At 39.0% G+C, this 27955-nt stretch overlaps 2 protein-coding genes across 2 annotated transcripts; one reads left to right on the top strand and one right to left on the bottom strand.

Annotated features, from left to right (window-relative positions):
- Positions 1-1555: 1555 nt before the first annotated feature.
- Positions 1556-26157, top strand: gfm1.L (G elongation factor, mitochondrial 1 L homeolog). The gene is given in 18 exon segments (NM_001099897.1): positions 1556-1688; positions 2783-2935; positions 3740-3872; positions 6560-6764; positions 7150-7266; positions 7759-7909; positions 8810-8964; positions 9679-9763; positions 10159-10296; positions 11078-11179; positions 13551-13607; positions 14630-14767; positions 15708-15790; positions 22890-23052; positions 24095-24239; positions 24379-24539; positions 24970-25023; positions 25562-26157. Coding segments are annotated over 18 exon segments (2247 nt in total). The 5' UTR covers positions 1556-1613; the 3' UTR covers positions 25694-26157.
- lxn.L (latexin L homeolog) lies at positions 15819-19574 on the bottom strand. Its single transcript, NM_001095281.1, is given in 6 exon segments — positions 15819-15979; positions 16250-16312; positions 16413-16549; positions 17583-17760; positions 18250-18312; positions 19386-19574. Coding segments are annotated over 6 exon segments (681 nt in total). The 5' UTR covers positions 19518-19574; the 3' UTR covers positions 15819-15871.
- Positions 26158-27955: the final 1798 nt, after the last annotated feature.

Below are 27955 nucleotides of genomic sequence, written 5' to 3'. Positions count from 1 at the left end.
CACAGGCAGATTCGGGGAGATTAGTCGCCCAGTGACAAATCTCTTCTTCAGGGCAACTAATCTCCCCAAACTGCCTCCCCGCTGGCTAAAATGTAGATCGCCGGCGGGATGGCACTCGGAGCGAATCGTTTTCCGAAGTCGACCGAAGTTTCCTTGTCAGGTAACTTCGGAAGACAAATTGATCCAAGTGCCATTCACATTTTAGCCAGGGGAAGGCAGTTCGGGAGATTAGTCACTCTGAAGAAGAGATTTGTCGCCGGGTGATAAATCCCCCCAAATCTGCCTGTGTGCCCAGACCCTTTAAGGAATTGTTCGGTGTATAAATAAAAACTGGGTAAATAGATAGGCTGTGCTAATAATAATAAATAAATAATGTTTCTAATATAGTTAGTTAGGCAAAAATGTAATGTATAAAGGCTGGAGTGACTGGATGTCTAACATAATAGCCAGAACACTACTTCCTGCTTTTTAGCTCTCTTGGTTTACACTGACTGGTAACCCTGGTTACCAGGCAGTGACCAATCAGAAACTTGAGGGAGGGCCACATGGGTCATATGAGTTGCTTTTGAATCTGAGCTGAATGCTGAGGATCAATTGCAAACTCACTGAACAGAAATGTACCATGTGGCCCCCCTTCAAGTTGCTGACTAACTCAGAGTTATAGAGCTGAAAAGCAGGAGGTAGTGCTCTGGCTATTATGTTAGACATCCAGTCACTCCAGCCTTTATACATTACATTTTTGGCCAACTAACTATATTAGAAACATTTTTTATTTTGCACAGCCTATTTACCCAGTTTTTATTTTCACACTGAACTGTTCCTTTAAATGTTTTTATTTTTTGGTGTTACAGTTCCTTTAATTTGAATAGACTTTTCTAGCGCAGACTGTTCAAAGTTCAGACTAAGTGAACATTATAGAGTTCACTTAAAAGAAAAACAAACTGGTGCAATGTGACATAGCACTTAGCTTTCCCTATATTTCAGTGTGAATGTATCAGTCACTCTCAGGTGTAAAATATTTTCCGAGCTACAAAGATCTCCTGAAAAGTCATAATTCTTTTTCCCAAATCACAGTCAAAGGATCTGCTATGGATGTCAGTTTCCTTACATAGGAAATACTAGCAGCTGTCATGTTTGTGTCTGACTTCTCACTCCCGCTGATTCTGAGCCTGCACCCATTGTTTCTTCCACTGACCCTCAGCTCTATAGCTCTGTAGAAATGCGGTCAATTAACCCACTACTGAAGCAGCAGCATGGACGTTAGAATGGAGAACAAATAGTAGAAGAACCGAATAAATGATAATAACAAACTCAGTATTGTACCCTGAACCTGCGTGTAAGCGACCCGAGCAACCAGACAGCATTTCCATCAGAACAGGAAGAGGTTTAAATGAAAAACATTCATAATATAAATGAGAGCATCGTTGGTAGTTTAAATGGTATTCCCTCCCACACGCTCTGAGCCTGCACATGGTTACATTCGTCCCGGAAAGCCTTGTTGTGCGTTCCATGTCCCGGAAGTTGAGTTTGTTTGACCTTTGCCGGTGAATTACACCCGGAAGTACATTGAATTGCACGAAGCCGGCGTGACTTTCACAGATAACCTGACAAATATGAGACTTCTGCGCGAGGCTTCTAAACTTGGTCCTCGGCTCCTCCAGTATAATGGAGTTACACGGAACAAACCGGTGAGTAAAAACATGGCGCACAGGGCAGAACTAAGCGGGGAAGCTGCTGCTGACAGCCAGTGATGCTTTATGTACATTAGCCTACTGACACAAGCTGATACTTCTTTTCGTGTGTTTAAATACATCAGAGATTTGGTCCTGCACAGCATATTGTGTTATTTATATGTTCAAAAGGCAGCAAAGGACGTAAAGGACATGGGCTGCTTATATGACAGGGACCCTTGTGGGGGTCTTTTGGCCTTGTCTTGGGGGTCTTTGGCCTTGTCTTGCAGTACAGTAATGTGTACAGCATGTGCTTCTCTGTGTAGAAAAGAACAATCCTGTACTCTAGACAAACTCCATACCTGAGTGCTTAAGGGAGAAGGAAAGTTACAGAGGCATTTTACTGCCAATAGATTAGCTGCAATAGTACAAGCTAGAATGCTATATTTATTCTGTAGAATGTTTTACCATACCTGAGTAGAAAGCTCTAGAAGCTCTCTGTTTGTTTAGGATAGCAGCTGCAGTATTAGCTTGGTGTGACATCACTTCCTGCCTGAGTCTCTCCCTGCTCACTTATAGCTCTGAGCTCAGATTACAGCAGGGAAGGGAGGGGGAGAGGAGCAAACTGAGCATGCTCAAGCCCTGCCCTGGAGGTTTATGCTGAAAACAGGAAGTCTGATACAGAAGCCCATGTGTACACAATAGAAGGAAAGAAATGCAGTGTTCAGAGCAGCACTACTTTGAGGGATTACTGGTATATTTAGGTGGACCTTTCTGATAAGGCTTACTTAGTTTTAACCTTTCCTTCTAACGCCTTCACTCATTACACATGTGCCGATCATGAACAAATCCTATGGAAAGAGTCTTTGTAGGCAAATGATTTAATAAAACATATCCCTTTCCTAACCCAGGTTTGTGTGATTAAGCCTGATTTAGTGCTAGTAACTGTATAAGATATATCTTACCCATCCCTGAAAATCTGTTTGTACAAATATTAAAGGTTGTGATAGTCGTATGGTTACATTTGAGAGAATCACTAGAAAAATCCAAGCATTCTAAGTTATCATTTATATGCAATATTAAGTATGCTGTTCTATTTTTCTCTACTGTAGCTCTCCCTCGCTTTCTGTAGACACTGTTCCTCAGGTATCGTTCCAAATGAAAGGATACGAAACATCGGCATTTCTGCCCACATTGATTCTGGCAAAACCACCCTAACAGAACGTGTTCTGTACTACACCGGCAGAATAGCACACATGCACGAGGTGAGTTGGGAATGCCAGGCAGGATAAGATTTGCGGATTATTTATAGATGAAACAATCCGATTTCCAAAGATATTTGGTTTAAGAGGAGTATAATGAAAGTAAGTATTTTTAGATGGGAATATTTGGAAGATGGGTTTGCCCAGGTTTGGCCCGTTTCCCTAAACAACTAATCTGCAAATAAAAGTAACCTGACCCTATGTCGTTAGAATACTGACAGATTGACTAGTTACTGCAGGATATTGTACATTGGCAATCCTTGCCCTATTATTAAATAACCTTCAAGACTTAGTGGGTGTCATTTATAAAGACTGGGCAAGTTTGTATCTGGGCAGTAACCCGTGGCAATCAATCAGATGATTGCTTTCACTGTTCAACCTGCAGCTTGATGAAAAAGGATAATCATTGATTGGGTGCTATGGGTTACTGCCCATTTACCTGTTGTTTATAAATGAGCCCTACTGTGTCTCAGATTGAATAAACAAATTAATGAAATATGTATACTTTTTCTTTTCTGGAGTATGAGCTTGGCAGCATAGGTCTGAAGGTAGGGGTTTCTTGGCAATCCAGAAAGTGTTAACCCACAACATAATAATAACACTGTAAACTGGCAATTCACCTTTACAAATCCTATACTTTTATACAATACATATTATACATACATTATAAAATATGCTTTATTTTATCTCGGACCCTGTTTTACCTTGAGTAAAACAACTTGCCAGCAAGTACTTTTTACTTGAATATATTTCAACTACACGTCACTATTGATCTGAAGTAAAAGTTATTGTATTGCATTATTATAGGTGAAAGGTAAGGATGGTGTTGGTGCTGTCATGGATTCAATGGAGTTAGAACGCCAGCGAGGCATCACAATCCAATCAGCAGCCACCTACACCATGTGGAAGGACACCAACATCAATATTATCGATACACCAGGTAATGTTGTGTTCTATAGATTAGAATGCCTACTAGGCAACAGGATGTAAAGGAGTCATTTTGTTAACCCGGGGAGTGCAGTGCTAGAGCACTTAAAGGGGCAAGAGCAAATCTCTTAGTGATCATCTAGGCAGCACTTGCACCCTCTAGTCTGCTGCTCTCTGCAGCAATTGCTGGATAAAAGATCTGGTGTTTGGTGCAGAGAGCAGTGTCAGGAGTCACAACAGCCTTATCCTTACCACATGCTTTAGGGTAGGTGTGAAGAACAGGCCGTTGCACCTCCTGACACTCGCTAGGAGGCAGGTGGTGGGAACTTACATGCCTCCCCTGCCCACCCCTCTTGGATTTAGTGCTCACTTTGCACTCTGAATAGGAGCATTTTGTTGTTTTCACAGTGCATGGGGCATTGTAAAGGATTCCTTAAGTCTAAAATTCCTAAGCTTTGCTTTAAATTGTTCACATAATTCATTTTCTAATATACTCTGTCCCTCCCATGTGAGCAGCTATCAGCTCACTTGTACTAGGAGAAATAGGCAGTAGTAGATCTGCCAGTGCCGTGTCTGTTTACATTGTACAATTTGCCTCAACACACACCACTGTCAGTGCTACGAATACTGACAATGTTTGACCTTGCATAAGGCAATGCTTTCTTTTCCTGAAAGTAGTAGCAGATCAGGAACAGAAGCCTGCACCCTTCTTTCTTGCTGCAATAGTAAAGAGTGATGGTAGGCATGTATTATGTCTGGTTCACCTTTAAGTTAAATTTTAGTATGTTATAGAATGGCCAGTTCTAAGCAACTTTCCATTTGATCTTCATTATTTATTTTTTATAGTTTTTGAACTAGAAAAAATATAGTTAAAACAAAAAAATACATCTCAAAAACAAATGCTTGTATGGCTACAAATATATTATTACTCGCCTTTCTATTAAGACCCACCCTATTCCAGTCTCTTGTTCAAATCAGTGCATGGTTTCTAGGGTAATTTGGACCTTAGCAACTAGATTGCTGAAACTACAAACTGAAGAGCTGCAAATAAAGAGCTAAATAACTCGAAAACCACAAATAATACTAATGAAAACCATTTGCAAATGGTCTCATGATATCTCTACATCATACTAAACTTTAACTCAAAAGTGAACAACCCCTTTCAGTCTAAAATTCCAAGCATAGCTTCATATTGTCCATATATAATTCTCTTTTCTTTTAAAATTCTTTTTATTGAATTTTCATGAAAATACAATGAATTAAATATATGAACAATCATATTATGGAATAAAAGAATAGTTCATATGAGTAAAGTTCAAGAGATGTTTTCATGTAATCTGAACCATGAAATAACCAAAAACAAATCAAAACAAAAACAAAAAGACCCGTACTTTTTTTAAAAAAAGGTAATTAAGACATGGGAAGTCAGTACAAATAGTTTTAACACACTATTACCAAATTCATTCATTAGCGATCATCTTGTCCCATCAGTTTAAGGATAAAATCTTTTTTAGAAACATCTAAAGATGAAATATACAGGGACCATCTGTTTTTAACTTTATTTCTTTGAATAGAATCATCCATCCTAAATCTAACAGCTTCTTGCATACATAGCTTATGCAAATATGAAATTACATCTTTCAAAGAAGGGGGTTTATCTTTAATCCAAAACAGAAAAATAGACTTTCGAGTAGCAGCCATAACCAGCCAACAAAAAGACAGTATTTCATCTGTAATCTCATATATAATTCTCTCCCTGTCTGATGGCTGAGCAGCCAATAGTTCACTTGTGCTAGGAGGAGTAGGCACTAATAGATCCACCAGTGCTGTGTCTGTTTAAATTGTACAATTTCCCTCAAAACACCATTGGCAGTGCTATTAATACTGACAATGTTTGACCTAATTCAAAGCAATCTTTTGCTTTGAACACCCGAAACAAGTGCGTGACTTTTACATAGTGTGTCATTGCTGAAATTTACAGCAGATCAAGATCAGATGCTTACACTCTTCTCCTTGCTGCAATAGTATAGAGTGCTGGTAGGAAAATGTTAGAATGTATATATTAAAATGTGAACAAGTATTTTGCAATCCAAAGGGTTAGGGAATTTTTATTATTATTATTATGTTACACACCTGTATATAGAGGAGTAGTGTAAGACGACTTAAGATCCTATTTAAGGCTTCCCTTAGTGAGACAGAAAGACAATATACAAATAATTGTATTTTATTTAATTTATTGGCCATCCATAAGTCTCTTCCTGGTTCAGTTTAAAATATGTGAATCTTCAATTAATCTGCTCTTATGCACACCTGTTTCCTATACTGGAAAAGGGTTTGTCCATGGACTTATTGGCAAATTCCAACACTGCTCCTAATCCGTTGTTGCTGCTACAAAATACACCAGTGTGTTTGCTGAAGGCTACACGAGGGGCACCTAGTCGTTAAATTCAACAAGGTTACAACCAGATTGTATGCCATTTACTTAAAACTTACTACGCAGACAGTTAAAGTAGCACATTAAAAGTATAAAAGAAGTTAAAAGTAAATTTACAATGAAATCAACACACCTCTCCAAAGTTTGCAGTCACAGTCCAGCCTATATGCCAGGTAATTTACAGTAATCAGCAATAGATAAGAGCATTAATGGCAACAGTTTTTTCTTTTCATCATTTTTCTGTAATTTTTAAATATCGCCTTTAGGCCATGTGGATTTTACAATTGAAGTGGAGCGGGCCCTGAGGGTTCTTGATGGGGCAGTCCTTGTACTATGTGCTGTTGGTGGTGTTCAGTGCCAGACCATGACTGTGAATCGCCAGATGAAGCGATACAATGTCCCCTTCCTAACATTTATAAACAAGTTGGACCGAATGGGCTCTAATCCAAGCAGAGCCGTGCTGCAGCTGAGGTAAGAAATTAAACCAAAAGTGTACCTGTGATCTTGTTTTCAGAAAACAAATAAGCAGTCCACTGAGAACTCATCTGTAAAAACAAACCCCTTAATTTCCCCATTTGCAGCCTGATAGAGTTTCAGATAATTATTATTATACAGAGGCTTTTTTGTGGACAGTTGATTCATTTTGATGTACTCACAGAAGTAAAATGTGACTATAGATTTTGCCCTGTTTAGTGCAAGAAATATCAACAACCGTAGATATTTCATAATTAAATCAATAGCCAAAAAGTATGTTCAATGAACACCGTATTACTTCAGCTAATTTTTAAAAAGATTTTCTTAAGGAATATGAAAATAGTTTGTTTCCACACATCTAATAATGTTTTCTTAATATTAGGTCAAAGTTAAATCACAATGCTGCTTTCATCCAGATTCCTATTGGAGTTGAGAGTAAATTTAAAGGAATCATAGACCTTGTTGAGGAACGTGCCATGTATTTTGATGGTGAATTTGGGTAAGTCTAAATTATTTTGGAAGATTTCATACTGAGGGCACAGCCTCTTTAAGATGCAGGGTTTTAAAGAGATGCGGACACCAGAAATTAAACCCCTTTTTCAAAACATTGCCTTTGCATGCTATTTATAATTTTGCTATAAAAGTATTTGCCCCATGCTTTTACATTACCTAACTGATCCCCTGTGTTTCTCTAAGAGGGGGCTGGTATATTTGTGCAGCATTAGTCCATTAGCATTAGAAACCCCAACTGACTGGCTAAGAAGGGACAGGTTGTCAAAAAAGTCACGTTTAGGAAGTTCAAGTAATAATTACTTACAAAAGCAGATGTATCCGTGAAATACTGTCAAAATGACCTATAGGTAATTTTTAATATACATTACTATTTATAATATATTATATAATTGTATTATAATATATATATGATAACATTTATATATGTCTTATTTTAGTGACAGTATCCGTTTAAGACAAATTCCTTTGTGTGTTGTAGGCAGTCTGTGCGTTATGACGATATTCCAGCTGAATTTAGGGCAGAGGCTACGGATAGACGTCAGGAACTCATAGAAAGTGTTGCTAATTCTGATGAGATCCTAGGGGAGATGTTTCTGGAAGAAAAGATCCCCACTGTAGCTGACCTTAAGGTAAGAGAGGGAGTGGGCAAAAAAGCAAATGGTTTATTGGTAAAGTCACCACTCGACTTATTGAGACCTCAGATAGATTGCACCATGTTCTTCATATGACTTTTTTTTTTTTTGGCAGTTATGTAATATTCTTGAATATTCTTATGCAATATTGTTTTGATAATAACAAAATGGATACAGTGGCATAGCCAAATAATAACATACATATATCAATTATCTGTCAATGTGTGAAAAGTCTCAAGACTTAAATTTATTATTCAAGAATTTTGGAGCACTGGCATTTGTAATGATATAGTAATAACACTGAGATTTATAAAACAATAATATGAACAAATGTCCCAAAATATAAAATTATATGAAAGTATACAATGTAAAAAACTCTCAAACGAGATTAGTAAAAGCAAATATATTTACTTCTAGTAAAGGTCTGGACTCTTGTGCTTGCACCTAGATTAAATTCCCAATAAGCATGCATTAGTTAAACTAATTGTATGGCTATAGAAGCGTGGTCCCAGTACAAGAAATTACACCAGTTCTGCCCAAGCAGAGAACTCATGATAAGGGTGGCTGGGGTCATTAAGTAACAATTGTAAGTTAGTGATAAGTACTTTATATTCTATGAGCAACTTTTAAATGAGAACACAGTGAGAACATAATCAATAATTATTTGTTGGAAATATCATCCCACAAACAAAATGTACTGGGTAGCTTCTGTATTAAGATTGAAAGCATCCTCCTTAAATTCCCACAAGAACTCCACCATCTTATATCTATCTTCCCATGGCCTTAGCTTAATGCATTGTTCTCAGGCCTAGGCAGGAAAGGTTTCCCTGTTTGCTTGGCATTGGAGCTTCTGTTTTATTAAATAGACTAACTTTATAGTATGTTTTTTCTTTTCAGCCTGCCATTCGCAGAGCCACTCTGAAGAGGCTTTTCACCCCAGTTCTAGTGGGCAGTGCACTGAAGAATAAAGGTGTCCAACCCCTTTTAGATGCTGTTCTAGAGTATCTTCCCAATCCATCAGAAGTCCAAAATTTTGCTATTTTAAATCACGAGTAAGTTGTTATGACTATGCTTTTCCTTGAAATGTGCTGTACTCTGTAACCTTTTTGCATACTTTTGCATGTCCAAACTGAAATCTGCTCCGTGTCTATGGACACAGGCAGACGCCCTGCATGTTAGTTCAGATACAAGACAGGACAAGGAATGAATGGGAGCACATTGGCTTTTCTCCACCTGCTACCAATATCCAAATAATTTGGGGCAGGTTTAGAGGAAAAATAATTGGCAATTCTAGTTGATCATTTGCTTTTCCCAAAAAAGGTTTCCTCCCCAAATTTGCTATTAAGTTCAACTTTCCACCATATGGGAAAACTGACTTGTCATGCATAACGTTCACCCTGATGGAAACTACACATTTTCATTGCATGGAAAGCACGTAAAACAAAGCCTTTTGTAAATCTGCCTCAGTATAATTATCTTGAATAAAAATCGAATTGTTTCTGTAAGGATTTAGTTCTGAGATTTGGCCACTAGGTGGAGACTAATAAATAAAGAAGATTTTCAATCCCTATACAAATACTATATTTCTGTCCAGCCATCATGCCCATACTAAAAAAGTATTTTTTTGTTTGGCCAGACATGTTTGCCATTCAGAAAAAAGGGTCTGCTTGGATTTTATATATTGTGCATGCACAAACCTCCAAATAGAAAGAAATATAGTGTTTACAGAACTAATGTTACCTTCTCTCATTATTTATTGCATCAAGGAACTCTGAGGAAACCTCCAGGATTCTAATGAAGTCTGACAGGGACAGCTCCCAGCCATTTGTGGGCCTGGCATTTAAACTGGAAGTGGGTATCATTTGTGTGAAACTTAGTGTTTTACTGTTTATATATGATTCAGTGTCGGCTTATAGACCACATGTAAATTCAGTCATGTTCTGTTATATTTATATTGTAATTCACTGCAGATGCTAACTGAATACACACAAAAAAAAGTCTAAGTAGGGATGTGACTTCTCTGCAAGAATCAACCTCCAGCTTCCAGCATCCCTAGATAGATAATATATGCGACTATTTAGGCAAATAACAGAAGTCCTGCCAACCATTCATTTTCTGTACCAGAAAGTTCTTTGTCTTTTCAGATGAACTGCGTTTTACAGACTGTCAGCTGCTTGAAATATTATGTGGTTTAATTTACAATGTATTGTTATTTGATTAATTTATATCATATCTTTCTGTGGCAGGCTGGACGATTTGGCCAACTAACATATGTAAGAGTCTACCAAGGAATGCTCCGGAAGAGTGACTACATTTATAACACACGAACAGGCAAAAAAGTCAGGGTACAGCGCCTGGTGTGTCTCCATGCAGACATCATGGAGGTATAGCATGAGTGCACTTCTGTTTTTACTGTGCCCTTTCTAGCAATTACTATAATTGTTTGGTAAGGGTAAGTAATAAAAAGATGATGGTATGGAGATGGGCAGTATTTAAAATGTTTATTTTTTGTAAATCTTGAGTAATGGGTTAATTTAGCTCATATGTCATGCATTAAGCTGGTCGCATGGAGTTTGACATTGCTGGGCAATTTTCGAAACATCTTTTTGATTAGCTATAATTGTCCTGTGTGTAGAGCCAAAATGATCTATTTAATTTTGTGAAATAGAATGTTTGTTACTTTATATAATTGTCATGGAGTGCCCTCCTAGAGCAGTGACACCATAACAAATACATAACATCTGAGCTACCTTGGCACCAAGGACATCTGGCACTTTTTGAACATATATTTATAAAGGGTTTATGATTGGACTGCATTTCATATGTGCCATGGTGGTTTTGAGGCAATATATATTATTTATTTTACCTTTAATCGGAGATGCACCAAATACATCATTTCTGGATTTGGCCAAACCCTGAATCTTTCATGAGAGATTTGGGCAAATCTTGATCTTTTCAAGCCCTTAATTGCATATGCAAAGGGGGAAACAAAAAAAAATTTAGATCCCTTTAATCATATAACCTAAAGTCACGTAGTTTGAACTTCAGATTTCATTCTGCCAGTCTGTTGGGTTCAGACCACATCCTGCTGATAACAGCTAGCATATAACCGAATCCTGGATTCGATGCATCCCTGTTTTTAACACACAATTTTTTCTATTGAAGGATATTGAAGAAGCTTATGCTGGAGATATATGTGCATTATTTGGTATTGACTGTGCGAGTGGAGACACCTTTACAAGTAAATCCAATGACAATCTCTCCATGGTAAGCAATAGAACTTGCAGCTCCTCTCTACGCATGATATCATACATTGTATTTTATTGCTACAGGTTCCATGGAAACATATTACATTTCCCCCCAACTCCCTTGTTTTAGATCATTTCTGATCTACTACCCCGGGGGATTGCTTTTAGTAGCCCAGAGGGTTATCATAGCCTTCCGTTGTTATCTTTTTATTTATTTATTTTAAAACTGAAAGTTTTAATAAAGATTCCATAGAAAGTAGTAAAAAAAATAGAAAGAAAAATACTAAACAGATATATAACTTAAATGTAGGTGGGTGCTCCCTCTATTTGTCATCAGGCTACATTGTGACCATGGTTGAGTTAAGTGTTCCATTGAGGTCTCTCTCCCATTTGAGTATGTAGTTGTGCTTTTTTATTATTGGTTGACCATTTTGTACTTAAAGCTCCCCATAGATGAGACGATTTTTTTTGCCGAACGACCGATTTTAGGGAAGTCCGACCAATCCTTTGAAATTATTGTGCGGTTAGTGGGATTCGAACGATCGTACATCTTACGATTTTTCGGCCGACATCTGTCAGGAAATTGATCGGCCAGGTCAAAAAATCTTTGTTGGTCCCAGTGCAATCTATCTATGTTTGCAGGGCCAAGCAGGCAGCTCCCCTTTGTTTTCCTGGCAAATTGGTCTATTTAGTTGATGGTCAATAGGTACGATCGTTCCGAGAAAATCGTGGTCTCACGATGAGGATCGGATCTTTTAAAAATCTCAACATCTATGGCCAGCTTTAGGGCTATAAGTCCAAGGTGCCAGTGGAGCTTGTTGGCAGACAGATAAAAAGTTGTATGTGGTAAAGGTATTATGTTCACAGTGCTCTGCCGGTCTGTTTACATGTGTGATAGATGTGAAGTCTGGAGTTTTTCCTTGTTGTATACCAAATTGCGTTATTGAGTTAAGAGTAGTAACCTCTGTTCTAGTCCACCATGAGAAAGGTCATCTTGAAAGCCCAGGCGAAAAATCCTGATTATTCACTAGTGGGCTCAGAAGCAAGTAGGAAGAGGCAAACTGGTCTTTTTACTGTAGGGATAGCCAAAGTTGTGATTGGGGTGGGTTCTTAATGGATATGTTTGGTAGCCATAGTACTTGATATGTTGAGTATAGGTACAGTAAGTTGTCCTCAATCTGCACTGTCAGTTCAATAATACTTTATCAAATTTGGGACTATTTGTTTTTAGATTTGTTGATTTTGGACTGGAATTTAGGTAATTCTACTTTTATTAGTCCAGTCCTTAAAAGATTTTTTAGCAATAAAATAATTTTAATATAGTAGATTCTACTGATCCAGGAAATCTTTTTTTGTCCTAATTTGAGTGAGGGAATGGAAGGTAAAAGTTTGACTCCCAAATATTCTAGGAAAGTCCACTAACGTGGTCATCAGGTTTGATCGAGATATAAGTAGATGCACCATCAGCCAGTAAGGAAAATTAATACTCCTTAACCTTAACATTGTGGTCCAGAAGGTCTACATTTTGCATGACACTATCAGCTTTGTGGCTGGGGCAAAGAGAGATGTGGTACATGGGCACCCCTGTCATATGCCCTGGCAGGGTAGGTTAAGTGGTGCTTTAGGTAAATGATAATAAGCTTTAATATACTGATAAAATTGGGGCCCAATTATAGTGCCTCCACAAATAAATATCAGGGTTGTGGAGTCGGTACAGAAATCCTTCAACTCCTCAGTTTATGTTACCTCCAACTCCGACTCCTCTGTTTGTAATATACTAGTGTATTTTCCATGTTAATTGAAAGAAGTTAAATACAGAACATACAAGGCATTTTATCATTGCCAATGCTCAAAAATATAAACCACATCCTTGGTAATTCTAAATCAAAATTAAACTACATAAACCAAACATATTGAAAAAACTTATATATTAATTGAACCTGGCATATAGCTGTAGAATAGCTGTTAAATACAATCCAAAAGTAACTATGTAATTTTTCTTAGAAACAGAATTGCTTCTGCCATATCCTCCTTCATAGAAGCTCTTCTGGTGTGATTACTTTCAGTGCTTGTAGTTAACTTTATTAGGAGTCTGTACATTTTGGCAACTTCGACTCCAGATACCCAAAATTGCTTCCTGACTCAACAGCTCTGATAAATACTGCCAGCTAAGTATATGAAAAGCTTTTTACAAGTGCCAGAGGCACAAAGAGGTATTAGACTTATTTGCATATGCCATCAAATTGAGAGTGTTTCCATATGTTATCCGGTGCCTGCTGGGATGCTGCTGGGATGGGATTGTTGTTGTTAGGATTTTGTTTACTCTGATTGTCCCTCTTCAATATGTTTTACTTTCATTGGCTAACATGTGTAATATTGTTGGCCTGCAGGAGTCCATCCATGTACCTGACCCAGTGATTTCTGTATCCATGAAACCAACCAACAAAGTAAGCCGATTACATTATTTATATTTTTCATTTATATTTTGAATTGATATATATTTTACAGTCCTGTTGTGTAGCACTGTGTATTATGTCAGCATTTTATTCAGAATAGCTATATTGAATTACCTGTACATATGTCTTTATTAATAGTGCTGAGTGACATTGTCAGCTGTAATGGTCAATTAGTCACTTGTGTAACTAGAGTTCAGGCTAATTCAGGCTAAACCGGGGGTAGCTCTTTGCTCAGATATACGCACCAGAGGCTGCAAGAATCCAGGCAAATTTGTAACGGGCTACAGGAAGGCATCTTGCACAGACTATTGCCCGTGGCACCAGTATTGTGGCTGTAAGAGCTACACTTTTGCACCCATTAGTGCTCTTGTACAATGGTATATGTTCCTTTAATAATGACCCTTTGTATTCGACTTAAAGGGGTTGTTCACCTTTGAGTTAACTTTTAGTATGATGTCGAGAGTGATAGTCTGAGACTATTTGCAATTGGTTTTCATTTTTTATTATCTGTGAGTTATTTAGCTTTTTATTCAGCAGCTCTCCAGTTGCAATGTTAGCAATCTGGTTGCAAGGGCCCAAATTACCCTAGCAACCTGGTATTGAATTGAATGAGATTACGGAATATTAAAAGTGGAGGGTCTGAATAGAAAGATGAGTAATAAAAAGTAGCAATAAGGATACATTTGTAGCCATACAGAGCATTTGTTTTTTTTAGATGAGGTCAGTGACGCCAAAGCTTCCTTATAAAAAAAAAAAAATCATAATGAAGACCAATGGAAAAGTTGCTTAGAATTGGCCATTCTATACCATACTAAAAGTTATTTAAGAGGCCAGCTCAGAGTTGCTTGACCTGTATAAAAACACTTAGTTACTTCAAATATCCTTGTATTTTAGAACAAGATGTACAATATCGTCCATTGAAACACATCACTCATTTTTTTTTTCTATTGTGTATTTCTTCAAGTGTGAAGTGTTTATAATTGGTGTTTCTGAGAATGTGTTTCTTCCACCAGAATGATCTGGACAAATTCTCAAAGGGCATCAGTCGTTTTACTAGAGAAGATCCAACATTTAGAGTTCACTACGAAGTGGAGAGCAAGGAGACCATTGTTTCTGGCATGGGGGAATTACATCTGGAGATCTATGCTCAAGTAATAAGACCTGTTTTATATAGCTTGTGATTCAGTGCTGTCCGCATTTACATTTAATCAGATGGCTGAAAATTGCATCTCTCCAAATGTTTACCATTGACCAGATCTATAGCTATCACACAATTAATATGGACACTCCGTATAATATTATAAGCAGACTAAACCATTGCGCTGTGTTTAGCAGGTTTTTCACTCCATGTGAGCTGTAGCATTCGGTAGTTTATATAAACACTTTAATTTGGTGACTTGTTTACATTCTGAGCGATTACAGTATCTCTAAGGCAGTTAATTACATACTCTTGCACTCTAGAGACTTAGCAACTTCCATTAAGGCTGTTTGGGTGCATGCCCAAATTAAATTAAACGAACAAGGGAATTTCAAAAGAAATTAAAATAACCATTAATTCCAAGGAAATATCCACATCCTAGAAGAATGTTCAAGGGAAATCCACGTCAACAATACCAGTAACTCCAGCTTCTTACAGTATTTAGTAACTTATTTTCCTTTTTTATAATTCCATGCAGTTTATTTACCAATGGGGTCACAGGTGGAAAAAATCTAAATTTACCATATTATTAACCACAATCTATTCCCAGAATTCCAGATGCAATGCACAGTCCGCCTCTCTTCAGTAGGGGAAGGCAGGAATTGATTCCTTTTTTATAGTTATACTAGCAACATCTGCTTGTGCTTGCGCTGTATTCTTTGGTTGGACACATAATTAAAGGGCCAGTAACAAAAAATAAAAACATTACAATTATCTATTCCTTGGCAACAAAAGTATTTTATATCAGAGGTTTTTATTCTATATTCATTTGCTGAACTGATTTCATGGCAGGGAGATTTTCAATAAACCTGATGTAGCTTGGACATGGGTTATCTATTTGCTTATAGTTATCTGGGATCTAATTAATTTTTCTTTGTCTTTGCCCTTTCCAGCGGATGGAAAGGGAATATGCCTGTCCTTGTGTTATGGGGAAACCTAAAGTTGCCTTCAGAGAGACAATCGGCAATACAGCCCCGTAAGTATTCCTACGAAAAGATGCTCCATTTTTTTTTCTAGTTTTCTTTATTTTACCAGTTACATTATGTCCTTGAATATGTCAATTGTTCTGTGCAATGCAGCACTGTTTTGGCAGACAGGCCTGTTTCACTATTTTCAGCCCTTCTGATGGGTCCCATAAAATGTCCATTTGCCAAGCAACCATTTCCTGAAATATAGAGAAGCTTTTGTTATACATGTGCATGTGTCATATTGCTTTGGTGTGAAACTAGGCAGCACTGCCGACTCTCTAGTAGTTCTTCCTCTCTGGGTTAGCGTTGCAGTATTTGTATTTGAAGAACACAAGCAGCTAGTTTTATCAAGTTATCTAGTTACAAGGCTACCAAAATAATTGTCCTTACAGGGAAATGTAGCATTTACTAATTGCATTGGGATGCCAGTGGTTCCCGAATTCGGCACATTAGCAGATAAACTTTACCTGAGAGACCATCTCATGGATCAGCATATCAAAGTGAAACTCCAGAGCACGATCTTCTCGTTTCTGCTCAAAACAAACAGTTATTCCATTGTGCAAACTGAGGTAATCCTTGGCACATCTACATATTCATGTCATTTGGCATGAGAACAGAACGTGGCTTTACCTGCTGTTTGACACTTTTGATTACTGCCATCCTGTAGAATGTGTTTTCAGTGGAGTTTTGCCATTTCACAAAGCCGCAAGCGGCCAGTGCAAGGTGCCGTACTGGCTCCAGCTCTGCCGGTACATTGCCAAATTTATCTGAGAGGGGAAATTCAGGGGGAATGAATGAGGACACAAGACACAGTCAGAAAAACATTGAAATTTGGAAATGCTAGAGCAATTTAAATGGGTTATTTATTACATGCTTTTTAAACATTTATAAATATATAGTGCTCAACAATTCCATACCTCAACTAACTATACTGTTTCCATATGCAATTTTCTATAATGAAAAGCATTCATGAAATTATGTACAGGTATGGGATCCGTTATCCAGAAACCTGTCATGCATAAAATTCCAAATTACGGGAAGGTCATCTTCCATAACTTCATTTTAATAAAATAATCCTCCTTTTTAAAAATGATTTCCTTTTCACTGTATTAATCAAACAGTTCCTTGAACTAAGATATAATTAATCCTTGTTGGATGCAAAACAATCCCATTTGTTTTGATCAATGTTTAAATTATTTTTTAGTAGACTTAAGGTGTGGAGTTCCAAATTATGGAAAACCCAGGTCCCAAGCATTCTGGATAATAGGTGCCATACCTGTTTTTTAAATGTAAATAAATGTATATGTGCAGGCGAAGGAGGCATTGAGCTGTGTAAAGTCTCTTACTGTCTGGTTAAATGTAAGATATGCTGAGTACAGGCATTGCCTCTGTTGGCATTTGGGTTGCCACCTGGCCGGTATTTTTCCGGCCTGGCCAGTAAAAATGATAGTTGATCCCAATGCTATTAATAGGGAAAAAAGATAAATATATAGGAAGGAAGGTATTTTTTCCCGGAAATGGTGGCAACCATAGTTGGCATAAGTTTATGGTACCTCCCCATTGGGGAAGGTAGAATTAATTGCCATAGCTATAGTATTGTGAAAGTCTATACCCAAAGTGGTATTGCTTTCTGTCTCTCAATATGGACAATCTCTAGCCTTGGTTCTGGCCCATAGCAGTCTGGATGAAGAGTAATAATTGGGGTGTGCAGCTATGACTGCTTCTACAGATGAACTCTGTAAAGAATTTATGTAGTCTACATTCTGCGACAAATTATATCTACCTTAGCCTAGGCTATACCTGGAATATCTTGTGCCACCAGGGGTTGAGTCAGGCTCCTGATTTTGTTGTAGAATTCCTCATTTTTATCCTCCACATTACCCTGAAGTTCTGTTTGGAGCGTAAATGTCACGTTTGGTGCAGTGTGCTGGTCACTGAGATAGTAGAGCACTTCTGCAGTACAGTTAATAATGTGCTTCTGTATAGGCACACAAAAAAGAAAGAACACATATGAAGTGTCAGAGAGGACTGGCTGATGTAAGTAATCCGTGTAGGATTGCTTACATCTCATCTATCATGGCTGATGTATTTCAGTGCCATTTTAATTCATTTTGAAATACTGACATTTCTTTTAAATGCAAAAAGATCATCTTATGACGAAGTCGTCAAACGATCGGATCTCCCTCCGATATGCCCACCTTAGGGCCCACGATCGGATCCTAGCGTTCGCAAACGGGCGGTCGGATCACGGGACCGCATCAACGAACGGATGCGGCCGCGATCCGACGGGATTTTTAATCCCCTCCGATCGAGATCTGCCCGACTTTCAGCCAGATCTCGATCGGGGAAGCCCGTCGGGGGCCCCCATACACGGGCCAATAAGCTGCCGACTCGGTCTGTCGGCAGCTTTTATCGGCCCGTGTATGGCCACCTGAAAGCTGAAATAAATGTGTAAATCAATACTTACATCATTTAACACATCTTCTATAGAGAAGGTAAGGGAGTATTTATTGCCAACTCCTGCAATCCTCTGCAACAAAAAAACATTAACGTAAGTGCAAGGTTTGCGTGGGATTTAAACCTAACCTTTCTTCTCTTATATCTGTTCTTTCTTACTTTCTGGGTTGATTCAGTATAGAAGATAAGACTGAACATCCTAAATTCCAAAGTCAGCTGCAAAAAATCAGTGTCAATGCAGAAGCATTCATTAGGTGCATGACATATCACAACTGTTTGGCACACACAGACCAACTACGGGAAGGCCATCTCCCATTTTATCTAAATAATTCACATTTTTAAAAATAATTTCCTTTTTCTCTGTAATAATAAAACAGTGCCTTGCACTGAGATATAACAAATCCATTTTGGAGGCAAAACCAGCCTATTGGATTTATTTAATGATTTAAATAATTTTTTAGTAGACTTGGATCATGGAGATCCAAATTAGGGAAAGATTCCTTATCCGGAAAACCCCAGGTCCCAAGCATTCTGTATAACGGGTCCCAAAGCTGTATTTATAAATATATCTGCCCTGCTGTTTATATTCTCTGCACTAGACTCCAATTGATTAACAGACCTGCAGGAGAACTAACTTCTGAGTCAGAACCAGGGCATTGTGTTGCTTTGCTTCTGTTTTGTAAATGAGCCCTATATGCTTGGTAGAGTTTCTCTGCATGGAGATGTACTGGAGAAATGGCTGCCTCACATGTGTGTTATTTTCCTGTCAGGAAAGTGTGCCTAAATCGTAAATTATTATAGATCTCTTCGGTATGACCTATTATAATCTGTGCTATTTGATGACTGTAGTGGGTTTAATATATATATCCATTTACAAGGCAGCATTAGTGTTGGTATTTTATAAAGTGGTGCATTTTAGGGCTTTGTCCGACTCACTGTCTGACTGGATTTATGTAAGGCACATTTGTCTAGCTGTAACAAACAGTTGCTGCTGTTCTTGGGCTTTATTATTTGTTCTTGTGAGAGTTTGCAGTTTTGGTATGTTGAACTGATTCCCTGTGAGGTACAGCTTGCCTTTGTAGCTCTACACAGGATCTTGCTCATTTGCTATGAGCTCCTCCCCCTCGCGGGCACCTTCCTCCTTACCTCCCGGCTGGCCTGGCTCACTTTGTTCAGTGCAAACAAGCGATGGGGGCTTCCAAGCTTGTAGTTCATGTAGTTCTCTGCTACGGTAGCTGCTCTTGTGGCAGGGTAGTGGGAAGGATTGATGGCTTCCATGTTCCCCCACTAGGCCTCTCTGATGGCACTGAGAGTAAATGTGCTGTAAGTTCTGACTCACCTCAGTTCTCTTCCCTGAACGGATTATTTGAGCAATGGGAGGGAGGGGCTACACTTGTTCTGCTGCAGCTGCTGGGGGAGAGTCAATGAGCAGTGTCTGTGCCAGTTCAGCAGTGTCAGGGCACAAGGTGTGTCAGTGCTATGGCAAGGAGTGAAATCCCTTTATAAACACTGCTGGGGTGAGACATGCACTACATAGATGAATCCGCACTTCCATACAATATAATATAATGAAGATAGGGTTGCCACCTTTTCTGGAAATAAAATCCCGACCTTCCTAGATTCTTGCCATTTTTTCCTGTTAATAACATTGGCATCAAGCATCATTTTTACCAGCCAGACCAGTAGAATACCGGCCCTAAATGCAGACCTGGCAATCCCCCTATTTTCCCTGCAGTTACCAGATTATGAGCTCCATCCCCTGGTCTCCTGTCACTTTAAAGCATTATCCCAATTTCTGATGATTTTCCATGATTTCTGATGCCTTGCGGCGGAAATCCAGTCTGCGCATGTGCAGAACATTTCAGTGACGTCAGCGCCCATCAGAAAAGGGCTGTACATGCATGTGACATCACTTCCGGGTATGGAAAATTTTAGTCGGTGCATACCCCCTAGAGACGAGCATTAAAGGTTGACAGCTCTTTATACTGTGGCCTTGATTTCATGGACTTGGAATAGAACCCTCAAATTTAGTCATATGTTTAGGAGCAAAGTCTACATTGTAATCTAAATTGGGGCCTTGCAGTATCATTACTTTAGCTGGCCTACTAAAATAAAGCTGATCATACATGTGCTGCCATTGGATAAAGCTTGTGTTGCTTGTTTTTGTATGTAAATCTACCGTGGTGTGAAAAACTATTTGCCCCCTTCCTGATTTCTTATTCTTTTGCATGTTTGTCACACAAAATGTTTCTGATCATCAAACACATTTAACTATTAGTCAAAGATAACACAAGTAAACACAAAATGCAGTTTTTAAATGAGGGTTTTTATTATTTAGGGAGAAAAGAAATCCAAACCTGTGTGAAAAAGTAATTGCCCCCTGAACCTAATAACTGGTTGGGCCACCCTTAGCAGCAATAACTGCAATCAAGTGTTTGCGATAACTTGCAACGAGTCTTTTACAGCGCTCTGGAGGAATTTTGGCCCACTCATCTTTGCAGAATTGTTGTAATTCAGCTTTATTTGAGGGTTTTCTAGCATGAACCGCCTTTTTAAGGTCATGCCACAACATCTCAATAGGATTCAGGTCAGGACTTTGACTAGGCCACTCCAAAGTCTTCATTTTGTTTTTCTTCAGCCATTCAGAGGTGGATTTGCTGGTGTGTTTTGGGTCATTGTCCTGCTGCAGCACCCAAGATCGCTTCAGCTTGAGTTGACGAACAGATGGCTGGACATTCTCCTTCAGGATTTTTTGGTAGACAGTAGAATTCATGGTTCCATCTATCGCAGCAAGTCTTCCAGGTCCTGAAGCAGCAAAACAACCCCAGACCATCACACTACCACCACCATATTTTACTGTTGGTATGATGTTCTTTTTCTGAAATGCTGTGTTACTTTTACGCCAGATGTAATGGGACGCGCACCTTCCAAAAAGTTCAACTTTTGTCTCGTCGGTCCACAAGGTATTTTCCCAAAAGTCTTGGCAATCATTGAGATGTTTTTTAGCAAAATTGAGACGAGCCTTAATGTTCTTTTTGCTTAAAAGTGGTTTGCGCCTTGGAAATCTGCCATGCAGGCCGTTTTTGCCCAGTCTCTTTCTTATGGTGGAGTCGTGAACACTGACCTTAATTGAGGCAAGTGAGGCCTGCAGTTCTTTAGATGTTGTCCTGGGGTCTTTTGTGGCCTCTCGGATGAGTTGTCTCTGCGCTCTTGGGGTAATTTTGGTCGGCCGGCCACTCCTGGGAAGGTTCACCGCTGTTCCATGTTTTTGCCATTTGTGGATAATGGCTCTCACTGTGGTTCGCTGGAGTCCCAAAGCTTTAGAAATGGCTTTATAACCTTTGAAATTGAACTCAGGTGTGATAAACCACAGTTAAGTTATTTTTTAACAAGGGGGGCAATCACTTTTTCACACAGGCCCATGTAGATTTGGAGTTTTTTTCTCCCTTAATAACGTAAACCTTCATTTAAAAACTGCATTTTGTGTTCAATTATGTTATCTTTGACTAATAGTTAACGGTTTTTGATGAGCAGAAACATTTAAGCGTGACAAACATGCAAAAGAATAAGAAATCAGGAAGGGGGCAAATAGTTTTTCACACCACTGTATATGTCCAATGTATACAGTAATTTATTGTGCATCACTGTGGAATATGTTGGCACTTCCATACATCTTAATTGTAATATCCATACATGGGCTGCCGTTGGTGGTGTCCTATCTTAAGAGTCAACATGGGTTAAGTCACTGACCAATATCTGATGAGCTTGGGCTAATATCTTTCAGAAAGTCTGGAACATCCCATCAGGTAAGGACTGCATCAGGTTGTGGATGTGATCCTCTAACGATAGACCTGTATGGATCCCTGTGCAATCAATTCATTAACCTCGATGGCTAAATGAGTGGATTAGGCCAACTTGACACCACATTGTGTCAAATAAATGTAGTGATGATTTTATCTTGCTTTTTATGCTTATAGTGTAATGAATTTATAAAGGCGAACTCTGCACAGAAACTTATATACATTATATTATATATACTGCGTATGTAACAAATTGGAATTCTAAGCATCTTTCCATTCTACTTACTTTGAAAATTCCCATTGGTTTTTTGTTATTTGTAAATGTAATTGCTATCAAAAAGCAGAATCTGACTGTATCCATTTTTTTGCACTACTGACTGACTCCTGAAACAATGTAGCAGAAGCCAGGGGATTAACAGATCTGCAGATTTCTACTACTACTGGTGCAATAGTCAGAACCAGAGTAAAGTATAGTGGGAAGGTGCTTAGAATGACATTTTCTATCATTACAAAAATAATATATATTTTGAGGGTTCCCCTTTATGTAAAACATGTCAGCAGTAGGGATGGGCGAATTTTTTCGCCGCTGAATTGACGCCCATAGACTTGGATGGCGTTGTGCGACAAAGAAAATTTTTTTTGACGCCCATAGACTTTAATGGCTGTCAAGAATTTGGTTTGGGATTCAGCTGAATCCGAGCCTTTTGCAGCAGGATTCTGGAGTTGACTGTAGCCACTCAGAAAGGGCTCTGAGTAATTGTACATTCATTTTCATTTCTTTTGATGGTGTCCATTACCTTTATGTGACAGTGGGAGAGACTGAATCAAATTATCCTTTTGTTCCTTTCAGGTTTGACTTTACACACAAGAAGCAATCTGGTGGTGCTGGGCAGTATGGAAAAGTCATTGGCTTTCTTGAACCTCTTGAGCCAGAGAGCTACACAAAAGTGGAGTTTGAAGATAAGACTGTTGGGACAAATGTCCCTAAGCAGTTTGTACCTGCAGTTGAAAGAGTAATTATCAATTTACACATCTCATTACATTATTCATGTATTAAGTTGGTGGCTTGCTGAGGAACCTTAAAGGAACTGTAACCAAAAAATTAAAATGTTTTAAAGTAATGAAAATATCATGTACTGTTGCCCTGCACTGGTAAAACTGATGTGTTTGCTTCAGAAACATTACTATAATTCATATAAACAAGCTGCTGTGTAGCAATGGCAGAAATTGAAAAACGGCTATATGGCACAGGTTAAATAGTGGATAACAGATAATAATTGCTACACATCAGCTTATTTATATAAACAAGTAGTGTTTCTGAAGCAAACACACCAGTTTTACCAGTGCAGGGCAACACTGCTTTTTATTTTTATTACTTAAAAACACTTGAATTCTTTGAGGTTGCTGTTCCTTTAAGGCTATGGACCATAGCCTTATAGGTACAGCAACCATAGCCTTAAAGGTACAGAAACCATAGCCTTATAGATACAGCAACCATAGCCTTATAGGTACAGCAACCATAGCCTTAAAGGTACAGAAACCATAGCCTTAAAGGTACAGAAACCATAGCCTTATAGATACAGCAACCATAGCCTTATAGGTACAGCAACCATAGCCTTATAGGTACAGAAACCATAGCCTTATAGGTACAGCAACCATAGCCTTAAAGGTACAGCAACCACAGCCTTAAAGGTACAGCAACCATAGCCTTAAAGGTACAGCAACCATAGCCTTAACGGAACAGCAACATCAAAAAATGTGAGTGTTTTTAAGTAATAAAAATATAATGCAGTGTTGCCCTGCACTGGTAAAACTGGTTCCATAGCTGAAGGCTCCAGCTGTTGTCAGCCTGCATATTTTTGCAGCCTGAGAGAAGTGGATCCACTCCGTCCCTGCTCCATTGATTTGAATCCAATCAGCCTGTGTGCACACACACAACAGAGCAAAGCAGAGTTCTGACCTCTGCTGTGTGAGCATTCATGCTACAACATGAATGTTTTGGGGCCACACAATTTACGTTAATTTTAGCAATAAAGTTTGGTCTGTTTGTTTCAGGGTTTCCGAGAGGCTTGTGAGAAAGGGCCTCTCACAGGACACAAGATATCTGGCCTGCGTTTTGTCCTAGAGGATGGTGCTCATCACATGGTGGATTCCAATGAAATCTCTTTCATCAGAGCAGGAGAGGGCGCACTGAAGCAAGGTGACTGTGCATCAGGATTGTGTTTTTACATGGTGCCCATCACAATGCCCCCAGCTCCTGGGCATCATGTTAAGAGCTATATACTTAAAGAGGAATGTTTTGTCTGTTTTCTAATATCTGCTTTATTGTTTTTACCCAGCTATGGAAAAATCCACTGTTTGCATCCTGGAACCAATAATGTCAGTGGAGATTGTGGCCCCTTCTGAATTCCAGGGCCCTGTAATAGCTGGAATTAATCGCAGGCACGGGGTGATTGTAGGACAAGATGGATCAGATGGCTATTTCACTCTGTATGCAGATGTAAGTTTGCCAGATGGTACTATATTGGTGCTTATCCTATGCATAAGAGCAGCATAAAATACACTAATGTACTGTACTGATATCCATTTAGATGTGACTAACTGCAGCTTCTGATTTATGGACAGCGGCACATGGAGATGTTTGATGGCTGTAGTTTTTCCTCTAGCACAATCTTGGCAGTCAAACACTAAGTACTGTGCCCTGTGGTTTTCTTGCAATTATAGCCTGAAAAATGTGCATGTTAATCCACTAATAACATGTAGTATTAAATAAGCATTTGCCCAGTTTAGGTCACTACCCCTTTAGTCTAAAAAGTGTGCCATATGTTCTTGCCCATGTAACATACCATAGCCAGAGATTTGTTCTTCATTTTTCTGTTCTGCATTTTTGCATGCTGCTTATTACATTGGCTTTTTATTTCACCCCCCAGGTTCCACTAAATGACATGTTTGGCTATGCATCGGAACTTCGGTCATGCACAGAGGTTTGTATTTGTTACTACAAGGGCCTTAAAGGAACAGCAACTAGTGCACATAATAACAAGGGCACATAATAGGGGAAGGGGGGTCAAATGTACCTTTGTTTTGATATCAAGTAGGAAAAAAATAGCAAGTTACACCCAAAAGCTAGCATTTTTGCATACAATGTACTCAATGCCCTGTCTCTTTTCTATAGACTCTTTTATATTATAAGTGATGCTTTGTTAGTCTCCCACTTAAAAGGGATGTAAAGCAAAAAGTGAAATACTTTTCAATGAAAGAAAATACAATTATAAAAAATATAAGCAATGTTCCAGTATAGGTCTATGGCAGGAGAAGCAGAAGTAGAATAATGTAAATATCTAATTTATAACTGTCCTTGCTGCGTGTGGCTATTACAACCCTGTAATGGATAAAGTTAAAGCCTATATACATGTCTGCCATTACCACAATCAGCCACTATGCTCAATAGAAGTATGTTGTAATGACGTGTTGCAGGTAATAATTGGTCCTTTTCTGATGTTTGCCTTCTGTTGTATCTAGGGGAAGGGTGAATACACAATGGATTACAGTAGGTACCAGCCTTGTTTGCCCAGTACACAGGAAGAACTGATCAACAAGTATCTGGAAGCCACAGGGCAACTTCCAGCAAAGAAAGGAAAGGTCAAGGGCTGATGACATAGCTTCAAGCTGCTCTCACACCCCTACAGCTTTCTGTACTGTATATAAAACCTGTCTTACAAACATCTACTCTGTTAGTCTAGTATCCTAATTATGGGAATGGGTTTCCGTCACTGGACAGTGATCACTGTTTACCCCTATAACAAACATCAGTGGTTCATGGTTGGTTTTTGTAAAACCCATTGTAGCCCTGGGAAAGATCTTGAGCAGCACCTTGGACTGTTTCTCTGATAAAGGAGGAAACCACTGTACAGAACAACCATAGGAAGAGCTCAGAGGGGGACTATGAACATTTATTGCTCATTCTGGGACACTGCTTTAACGATTCCTTTAATTATTCAAGATCTATTCAAGGAGGGATTTCTATTTTCTTTTTCATGGAAGAGAAGACCGATGGCCTAGTTTCCCACTCTCACACCTGTGTTTCCACTCTGGAATAAAGCAAACTTGACCATGAATTATATGTGAGAACGTTATTTTGTTCACTGTGAGCCTATATGATAAAACTAGGCAAGAGCAGTGAGGTACAAACTGGAACCTTCCAGCTGTAGTCTCCCTACAACCCCTCCAGCAGCCTGGACTGAACATGTTCATTACACCTGACAATCTAGTGACCGCAATGTCAGATGTGCAGCCTGGTCCTTGGAAGGTATTTTGCCTTTAATAATTGCATTTTATCCACTTGGGAAGTTTGTACACAGACACAGGCTGATTACTGTGCATAAATACAAACAAATACCCCTTCTCTCTGTGTTACCTGAATGCCATCAGATGAGTGCCTTGTGTAAGGGTTAATAAGATGGAGAGTGTAATTCTAGACTGCGAATAGTGCCAAAAAGAGCTTAAAGAAAAGAATTAAGCTCTACTGAGTCGTCATTTTCATTACGGACAGCTTGTGTTGCACCACTAATCACAGTGAGTGCATCCATGTTTTAACATCACATGTCATAGAGCTATGAAGCTGGCTGATGCTGAGTCTAGTTATTCTAAACTACAATTCCCAGCATTCCTCAGCAGCAGGGGCGCTCCGCCAATGAGGTGAGTTGAAGCAAAAATGCTGCTCCTGGTAACGAAGAGCCGAATTTCTGGTTTTCAACCCGGAAATTCGGCTCTTCTAGTGCAGAGTGCGCAATTGCGCTCTCTGCACTAGTGACGTGGACCCGTCCGGCGCTGAAGGTGAGAGACTGGGGGCAGGCAAAAACGAAGGCCGTCTCGGGCTGCAAATTGGTCAGGATCACCCCTGCTCAGCAGATATCTGTTTTTGAATGCCAGTAGCTGTAGTCATTTGTAGGACCACAAATGTAGGTCATTATTTTTCAAGAACATTTCTCTAACCTCTCCATGCCCATCTGGCCCAAATATATCTAGAGGTTAGGCTAATAGCAATAGAAGGGGGTTTTCAGCCAGTGCTGATATGCCCATAACTGCCTATGGTGCTTTACATTGGCCTTTAATATTAAAGGAACAGTAACACCAACAAATGACAGGGTTTTAAAGTAATGAAATATAATGTAGTGTTACACTGCACTAGTAAAACAGTTTGCATCAGGTAGACTACTATAGTTCATATAAATAAGCTGCTGTGTAGCCATGGGGGCAGCCATTCAAGCTGGAAAAAGGAGAAAAGGCACAAGGATACACAGCAGATAACAGATAAGCTCTGCAGTATACAATGGGATTCTTCAGTACCTATCTACTATGTATCATGTGCTTGAATGGCTGCCCCATTGCTACACAGCAGCTTGTTTTTTATATCAACTATAGTAGAGTTTCTGAAGCAAACGCACCAGTTTTACCAGTGCTGTACAACACTACATTTCCCATTTTTCCGTGTTACTGTTCCTTTAACAACCCTCACTGACTGGCCTCTTAACACTCTGTGTGATTTCAGGCGGAGAACTGCCTGTGCCAGCTGGTATTTGGGCATTTGTCCTCTAGTGAACACACTGTGGAACACACTGGTGGAGAACCTGTCCCATGTGCCTTTAGTCTGAACAGTTAAAGGAAACTAGAATGGGCAGGCAGGCTACGGATGTGGTCTGCTACTTTTAACCTTTTTAAACACTTCAAAATGATTTTATATTTGTTTCCATTAACACAGTACAGAGTCTGGATGCTAGGCTGGGAAAATGTTACTTTACGGTGTTCTTTCATTTGTTCATTTGATTGAGTGTATTAAGTAGGGGCCTGGGGCATCACTGGTTGTTTTATTGGTTGTTTCTCTCTCTCTTACACAGTTTATGTAAAAAAAGAAAC

The sequence above is a fragment of the Xenopus laevis genome, chromosome 5L (genome assembly GCF_017654675.1).
Source record: "Xenopus laevis strain J_2021 chromosome 5L, Xenopus_laevis_v10.1, whole genome shotgun sequence".
In the NCBI taxonomy this organism is placed as follows: Eukaryota; Metazoa; Chordata; class Amphibia; order Anura; family Pipidae; genus Xenopus; species Xenopus laevis.
Note: the sequence above shows the minus strand (reverse complement) of the source record. Positions and strands in the feature narration are given on the sequence as shown.